Source organism: Biomphalaria glabrata, chromosome 6 (assembly GCF_947242115.1).
Source record: "Biomphalaria glabrata chromosome 6, xgBioGlab47.1, whole genome shotgun sequence".
Classification (NCBI taxonomy): Eukaryota; Metazoa; Mollusca; class Gastropoda; family Planorbidae; genus Biomphalaria; species Biomphalaria glabrata.
In genome coordinates, this window is record NC_074716.1 from 22,712,309 (window position 1) to 22,721,708 (window position 9,400).

Here is a 9,400-nt window from a genome sequence, read left to right on the forward strand (position 1 = left end):
AGTAATCAATTCTAGTAAATTACTTTTTTTAAAAGCCTTATGCGATTTCAAACAATCATTAGGCATAATTCATGTTTTATAAAACAATATCCGGAACATTTTTACAATTAATGAAATATAAGTCAGTATAGAGATTATGATTTAGCATTAATATGCTATTTACATAAAAAACGGAACAACATATTATTGATAATGTGTTTTTGCAACGTTTAAGCATGGAAATGGAATGTAATATAAGTTAGAAGAGCAAACAAACATTTGTTGGCGTTGATTAGTTTTGCACAAAAAAATCCGGAACAATCAATTTTAGATACTTAAAACTATTGAGATGTTATGGGAGGAACATTAAAGGGTAAATCAGATTTTCAATAGCTTTTAGAGTTCTAGTTTTTTAAATCTAATCGTGACGGACAGACCGACCAACAGACAAAACGCACAAAAATAAGCTTCTTTTATTCGGATGGGGGCACTAAACAAAAAATAAATAAAATCTGATTTTTAAAAAAAGTTTAAGGAATTGGTTTAGCACCTGATCATGTTGCGACGTTACGCTACTGCACGAAAATCGGTGCATAAAAAGTCCATTTAAAAAAATGTGCGTGATATTTACATACAAAGTGCATTATTAGCCTTTATAAACAAACAGAAATGTTTTCTTTTAATTTTAGCAGCTAGTTGACCAGAAAAAACGTCTTTAACTATTATTTATATTTGTTGTAAACATTTCCTGTACATTTTTAAAATATATTTGACTTAGTGATACTAAAAATACACAAAAATTGTCCATCTTTGTTAGCATATTGTAACATTGCCTCCCTTACATTTACGTAATTGTTTTAGAATTGGTGTATTTTTATGAAAAAATCGCTTGCATAATTAATTTTATAAATTAAACGGTTTGCTTTTAGAAAACCAAAAGTAGCCGTTGCACCTAAACTTTTCAAGCCGGATTTAATGATGAAATAATATTTTTCATATCTCTTCTAGTTTTCGAGATCTGAGTGTGACAGACGGACAGACGGACAGACGGACATTTTGCACAAACCTAATAGCGGCTTTTTCCCCTTACGGGGGCCGCTAAAAATACTGGCTTAATTTATCAAAAAGGAACGAACATGTACAACGGAAAAAACGCTAAGCAAATAAAATTGACTAATGTTAAAATTTTTATATCTCATTTAATGTACAAATTTCATTATTTGATTACCAATTGTTAATATTTTCACCGTATATACCCTAAGCCTAAGTACTTTAAAAATGTATTTAAAAAAAAAACAATAAAGAAGCAAGAGCCCAAGGACTCCTTGAATGTAAAAAGCTAGACAAATGATGTCAAAGCCAAAATACTGAGGTATCCTTAAAAAAAAACAGTGGATGACCTCTGAACTGTATTAAAAGTTTAAAAGTAATCTTTAAAATATAATAGAATATTAAATTAAACTCGTCAAATAAAATAAATAAATGCTGGTTTAATAACAAATTTTAAAAAACCCACTTGGTCAGCAGAAAGAAAGCCTATTTCAAAAAACCCACTTGGTCAGCAGAAAGAAAGCCTATTTTAAAAATGTAAACTAAGGCAGAAAGAGTCCATAGAGAGAGTAGGGACAAATGAAACACTAGATCCAAAAAGTAAGCAGACAGCTGCACATCGAATACATAAACAAAGTAAGCAGACAGCTGCACATCGAATACATAAACAAAGTAAGCAGACAGCTGCACATCGAATACATAAACAAAGTAAGCAGACAGCTGCACATCGAATACATAAACAAAGTAAGCAGACAGCTGCACATCGAATACATAAACAAAGTAAGCAGACAGCTGCACATCGAATACATAAACAAAGTAAGCAGACAGCTGCACATCGAATACATAAACAAAGTAAGCAGACAGCTGCACATCGAATACATAAACAAAGTAAGCAAAGTATTTGTAGACGATTGCATATAGTATAGAACAAGAAAACAACACAAGACACAGACATTTTACAAAAAGAATGAGATGAATTACAGAAATGATAACCAAATTGGAGCCTGCCAATTAATAAAATTAACAAATAAAAAAGCTTAAACAAAACTACTTATTTTATTCATGGGGAATCAATTATACAGAATAGAAACTCAAAATATCTAGATGTAAAAATACATGAAAAGATAAAACAGAGACCCAATAAATTATGAAATTATTTTTATAAAATCAAACAAAACATTAGGATCTATTCAAAGAAATGTTTACAAATCAAATAGGAACATAAAAAATGTTATTTAACCTTGGTTTGGCCAATAGTAGAATATGCATCCTCTGTTTGGGACCCCTCAACTCAAGAAAACATTAAGAAACTAGAACAGACACAAAATAGAGCAGGGGGACCTATAACTAACGAATATTCCAAGTTGATTAGAGTAACACCTTTAGTAAAATCACTAACCTTAGAGACGCTTCAGGGCAGAAGAATAAATAGTAAAATAGCTATAGCTACATAAACCACTAAACCATACACTTGTTTAAGTGCTCCTTCTTCCCTAATGTCATTAGAGACTGGAATGGGTTGCCTAATGAACAGGAAAAACCGACGACTTAGTAGAGATGAAGTCACTGATTTACATTTACGACTAGATTAACACCTAGAGTGTGTAAGACTTAATTATCTTAGTATTGTCAGAAGACTTGTTGGTTTTGTTAATCTTCCTGTTTTTATGCTTTGAAATACAAAAACAATCAATAAAGCATTTCAGAGTAACAAGGTTTCATTTTTTAAATGTTTATGAACGGAATGCGTCCACTGTGACCAACAGAGCGTCCAGAGCTCTACCTGACCAGGTTCTTATGTCCACTAGTCTCCTAAATGCCACTCTTGGGTCCTGACTAGTTCCGGCTTCAAACACTGAGGAAATAAAACTGCAGTATCCGCTGAGGTCATTGGCCAGTTTCAGCGCCCTCTGTCTCTCCAGACTTTGTGGGACAGATTGAAGTAGAACAAAAGTATACTCGGCCACGTGATGTAACGACTGTTTCATCTGGACACAAGAGTTCAGGAATCTGGTCACGTGAGGAAACAATGACGTTGGCTCTGCTTCTTTGACACTTAATCGGTCAATCTTACAGGCTGATAAAATCTGTTGAACGTAACTGCACAAGTATTAATGATTACAAATAATAAATCTGTTCATTTTTTTTCATTGATACTTAACATACTAAAAATTAAGTTTAATTATCTATTTGTTTATTTTCATGCCGTGATACAACTAAATTTGGAGAGAATTTGTAATATAATCTGAAATAATTTACTTGTTGAAAAAAAAATCTCTATTAATCATTGTAACAATTACTGACCGCCCGCAAGCCGACCTTAAGCATGGTCAAACTAGGCAGCCGCCTAGGGCCTTCAATTGGCGGGGGCCTCACATAGGATTAAAATATTTTTTTAGAGAAAAAAAACAGCGAAACTTGGGTTAAAACTCAAAAATAGCAACCCATGATTTTGACACCGTCATACGTGAAATTATGTATTTACCAAGTCAGCCAGCGGGAATTTATACTTTTGAGTTTATTTATTGATATCATTAGGTCGTTATGGATATTTATATCCAATGCTAGACCTAGACTTCTGATTTAGAAATCCTAGGATCTATTCTAGATCTACATTTCCTTCTAGATCTAAAATCTAGATATAATCTATATAAGATTTACTTAAAAAATAATAGTAAGGCTTCGATATTAATTCAATAAAATTGAAATAACTTTAAATGTACTCTGTTAGCGTATAACTTCGGAACATTATTGCTGACTACGCCATGTTTAGTTTCTAGTAATTCTTTTCTCAGCGATATACATCAACCATGGGCGTAGCCAGGGGGGGGGGTTTGAATCCCGAAATGAAATCCCCCTCAGGGGGGGGGCGGAATTTAGTGACTGATTTTTTGCTTTGATTTTAATTATTTTAGGTGAGACTTTATTACTAAACTATCACTTGCCCCAGCACAGCCAAGGATTTTTGAGTTTAAAACTCCCTACCAGGGGGGTTTGAGTTTAAACCCCCTACCAGAGGTTTTGGCAGTTAAATCCCCCTCTTCTATAAAACAAAACAAAATGCAAACGACAATCGCCAAATTTCAAGATTTCAGTTAAGGAAGAATTTGATTTTAAAACCCCCTCCAAAATTTATGATAAACCCCCTATTCAATATTAAAAAAGCAAATTACACAATCAAAATTCTATGAGCGTAGCTAAATGGGTTTTGACTTAGTTCTGAGTGTAAACCCCCCCCCCCTCTTCAGCGGGGTTTGAAGGTAAAAAATACCTCTTTAATATTAAAAACAAAGCAAATTATACACATAAAATTCTATGAGTGTAGCCAAAGGGATTTTGAGTTTTAAACCCCTATCCAGCAAGGTTTGAAACTAAAAAAATACATCTTCAATGTAAAAAAAAAAGCAAATTACGCACTCAAAATGCTGTGAGCGTTGCCAAAAGGGGTTTTGAGTTTAAACCCCCCTTCAGAGGGGTTTGATGCTAAAAAAATACCTCTTCAATATAAAAAAGCAAATTACACACTAAAATTATTTGAGCGTAGCCAAGCCAATTAGGGGTTTTGAGTTTAAACCCCTCTCCAACAGATGACTTTTTTTTAAAGTTTAAAACCCCTCCAGATGGTTTTGAGTTTATAATCCCCTTATAGAGCGTTTTGAGGTGAAAAACTTCTATCTTCATATAGTATTCTAAAGCAAACTACAGTTACCATGTCCGTAGCTAAATGGGGGTTTTTAGTTTAAAACCCCCAACAGATTATTTTGACGATAAAACTTCCCTTTTCGATATAAAATCTAAAGCAAACTACAGTCATCTAATTCCAAGAGCGTATTAAAGAGAGTTTATACATTTCTACCATTGGCGGGGTTCCATTACTTAGGTGCAGTAAATAGTCATCTGCTAGATTGAAAAACACTAAATGTGGCTCAACGAAGATGGCTAAGACAGATTTTAGGTGTCAGTTATAGAGATCGGGTCTAAATCAAGGAAATCCTAAGCCGACAGAGCGTCGCATAGAGGTTTGCGGGACATGTTCTCCGACAAAATGAATTACGCATAATAAGAGTTGCAATGACATCCTAGTACAACTTGGCGCCACACTTTCACGGAGGTCCTCAGAGCAGGTGGGAAGAGGATTCAGACATTACCAGTGACAGATTTTTGTGGAAGCAGCTTGACGGCAAATGCGCCGAACGGCGCGGGGGGGGGGGGGGTCTAAGTCAGTAAGAATAGCACATTAGGTTTTTGAAATAAAACTTTTTAATAGCGGAAAAATGCACTATAGATACCTCAGAATATGCATTTTGTTGGCTTTCAATACCACAAATGGTGCTTGGAGGCGGGGCTCCGTCCCGCGCTAGCGGAGCTCCTAGCGCTCCCCAGACACCCTCTCTATCAATGTCGGGGAGTCTACAATTTGTCCACTAACTTCAGGAATAACCTATTCTAGGGCACAATAAACGTCTTCCGAAAGAATGAAGGGTCAGAATGTAATAAAGATTATGTACACACACATACATACATATAATTTTTTTTTTGCGGGGGGAAGGGGGGCCGGGGGGGGGGGGGGAAATCCCCCCAACCCCCCCCCCCCCCGAAAAAAATCCTGGCTACGCCCATGACATCAACTGTTTAGTTTCTAGGAAAATGGTTAGGGCCGTTTTAAGATCAGCTGTCTGCCCATCCACCCAGGTTCCTTCATGAAGAAGTGTGGAACCTTTAAATACAATCATTGTTTCAATAGTAGGATTTTTAAAAATGTAACATGGAGGCAATGTGCTAGACTGTTAATTTCTAAATATTTGTATTGTACGTATACTGGTCTAAATGGTTTGTGTTTACAACAATCAAAGAAAAAGTCAACTCTACCTCATCTTTGAAATAGTCATCGTCCAATGTGGCAAACTGCATTCGTTTCACTAGACCTTTGACCTCAAGACTACGTAATGTTTTGGCAGACTCCAACTTTTCTTGTTGAGCTTTTTGGTACATACTGACCTTTGACCTTTTTTGTTTCCTCGGGGTGGGTTCAGCTACGAGGCTGACATATTTTGGGGCTTCTATTTCAATGTGTTTAATTCTAAGACAACGAGTAAAAGCTTTAATTGTCTGCTCGGTGGGAAAACACGTTCCATTGTTATGTGTTTGGACAGTGGCTTTCATGCATGACCAGCAAAATTGGTGTCCACATCTGCAGACCACAAAGTCACATCCGCCCATTTTTTCCACGAAAGCTTTACAAGCCGGACAAATTTTTCCCCAGATTTCTAACACAGGGTATTCCACTGGTGGAGACTGCAGGTCTGTAGAGTCTACATCTTGGGGAGTCTTTAGAGAGGGAAGAGCCCGTGCGTATTCTTCGGCCTGTTCACACTTGGCAGGCCAGTGCGGTTTACCTAAGCAAGCAAAACATAGTGATTGGCCACAGACACAGACTAAATCAAACACAGACTGTCTGGGTTTGTTTCCAGGTGTGACACGTATAGCTCGGCCACATGAAGGGTTAGGACACCACTTAGTGTCCAGGGATGTTTCAATCTCAGCCTCACACTGACGCTGAAGGTAGAGGTTTAAATCATTCACATGAACTAAAGACAAGAGAGTAGCGGGGCCTACAGGGACATTGCAGTCATATCCAGGGCAAGTCAATTTGAAAGCTCCAGTTTTCATCTTTGTGTTGAAATGAGTTCTCCAGCAGCTGTCACAGAACACGTGACCACATTTATTTAACTTCGTGCCAGGTGATGACTCGTAATGAGAGGATGTGACGTCAGCATAACATATTTCACAAAACAAAACCTTCTCCCAATCTTCTGAAAGTTTGTACAGTTCTTCTGAACTATCCACTTTCTCTTCAATTACAATTTTACTGATTTGTTCTGAAGTGAAGAAAGCTTCAAAGTTCATGTTCAATTTGTCTGTCAAATAATTTCTGGGTACAGTCTCATGACTTTGTAAGACATTTCCTAACTTCACTAATCCTTCTTGCTTCATGTCCAACAAAGTGGAGATGATTGAACTAGTGATTTCTTCCAGGGTCATCTTCTGAAACGGAAGTGAGTCTGTGATTCGCTTGGTATCTGAACAAATCAAAGAGTTGAATTGAGCTTTGTAGCTGCTTTGTCCCACATCGTAAAATCCATCCTGGATGAGAACCAAGAATGACGTCAGACCTGAGCCCAACTTGACGCTTCGTGACGTGCTCAGAGTGTTGACAATGTCGTCTGTGATGTTGATAGTGAAACGTCTTGGCTCGCAATCAGCTTCAGAAAAGTTCTGACCAAATCTTTCTTTCAGTTTTTCTGGAGAAATTTCAGAGTCACACAAAATGACTTTTCCATAATGTAAAGCAGCTTCTATTGCTTGATAGTCAGCCTGGGATTTTCTAATTCTGTTCAATTTCCGGTTTTCGTTTATTTCTTGTGTATAGATAATGTGAGGTCTTTCTTTTTTAACGCATTCTGGCATTGCTTTCGACGACTTTCTGGATCTTTTAGCCGGAATAACGCCCCATATTTTTTTCGCTTTTTCTGCCTGGGCAATCAAGCAAGCTAATATATTATCATTCACTTTTAGCCCTTGATCGAAGTTGCTGTCGTCATCCGAATCACTGACTTTGTCTCTAGAGGTGAACGATGTAATACTGTCACCAATTTTACTGTCATGAATGATGTCTTCTTCCCACATGTTTTCAACATCATTTTGGATCACTTCTTCATCAAATATGTCAATCTCTTTGTGGGTTAGCTTTTGCCTATGCCTTTGTGTCTTCTTTGATGTTCTGACATTAGATCTCATCTCCAGCTTCCCAGCTTCGTTCATCTCCAGCTTGACGTCTGTGTACTTTGGGTTGAAGGACAATGAGCAGCTACGTGGACAAGGGTAAAAGACTTCCAGCCTGTACTCTGGCTTGGAGCTGGACAGTGGGCCGTGTTCCTTAGCATGGGGATTAGATATAGTGAATGCATCCACATTTTCACATTGCGAGCTAGGCTCTTTTGATTTGGGCAATTTGGCAATCTTTTTTAAAATTTCAGCTTTGGCGCGTTTTATCATTCGGCTTGACTTCTCGTCTGCTAATTTGTCCATGTTGAAACTGAAGTATCTCTTCTGGGTGGGAATGACATGTCCGTAAAGTCCACGATTGCAGACGAAGCTGACGCAGTTTGCCCTCCTCTTTAATTTGTGTCGCTCCAAGATGGACACCATGGCGTTGTCCTTGTCGAAGTAACCGGCTTTGATCATGTGACTAACCGTCGCTGGAAGACGCCATCTTTGTTTTTTGTTCAAAGACAGAATGACATCCGTTGACGTCAGAGCCTCGGAAATGTAACTGTCGTCTGTGGTGTTGCTGACAAGCAGCTCTATATCTTGTGTAGCCAGACTGGAGCGACCAACAATACAAGCCTGGCGGGCATATCTGGGAATACAAGAAAGAGAATAAGAGTTTGAACTTGGTCAACAATGCAACAAAATGTAAAGCTCCCATTTGAGAACCAATGTAATATAGAACAGATGCTTCAAAGCTATTCTATTGTATTTCTGGTTCACGTGGATTTCGTGTGACCGGCCAATAAAGAACTTTTCTTTACAACATGCGTAGGCGTCCTAAAAATCTCTTCTTTATTTTTTTTTTTCGAAATCCCATGCTTCACAGGTATTTGGGACCACTCGGTCATATCCATAACGTTTCGTCATACACTTTTGACAATAAGCTTTGTTAATAAGACTTTTGATGTACTCATTGTGAATGAGAAAAACTTTTGTTCAGGGATACAACTTATAAGAACATTTTATTTTCAGATATTTTTATTTCCTTTATTTCAGAACTAACTAGAGTTTGGCTTCATTCATACGTTGATTGGTATCTACGAAACATGGACTTACACAATTTAATCTTAGGGTCTAACCAAAAATAACCCATTCTTTCAAGTGAAAATAGCTATTTAACCAGAGAGCGTAATAAGTGAAACATATAAAAAAAAATTTAAAAAGACAAAAATGTTTTTATAAAAATATTTTTCTTTTGTGTGTATGTGAAAATAACGATATATAAAAGCAAGAAGCTAGAAAAGATACAGAGAAATTGAAATTATAACTTAAAAGAGAAGAAAAAAAGAACTAGACAAAAAGATTCTGCAATGAAAACAAAGTAAAATTGTGACAGACATCTAAATCACAACTAAATTACCTTTTGGACTGAAGTGACCGAAGTCCACGCAGAGTGTTACCTGACCTGACTCCACCTTTACTAACTTTATACACCATTCTGAGCACGTATTCCAAGTCTACTGAATCTACTTGTTGTAGTCCTATAAATCGTTCCCCTCAGTAACCCAAACTATTGAATGGGCTAATGTCTGCTAGACAC

General features: G+C 36.9%; 1 protein-coding gene across 1 annotated transcript; it reads right to left on the reverse strand.

Annotated features, from left to right (window-relative positions):
- Window positions 1-525: 525 nt before the first annotated feature.
- LOC106077360 (uncharacterized) lies at window positions 526-9,400 on the reverse strand. The gene is made up of 3 exons (XM_056033277.1): window positions 9,221-9,400; window positions 5,899-8,449; window positions 526-3,116 (listed from the first exon to the last, which is right to left on the reverse strand). The coding sequence occupies exons 1-3, from the start codon at window positions 9,295-9,297 to the stop codon at window positions 2,763-2,765; spliced, it is 2,982 nt and encodes a 993-aa protein (XP_055889252.1). The 5' UTR covers window positions 9,298-9,400; the 3' UTR covers window positions 526-2,762.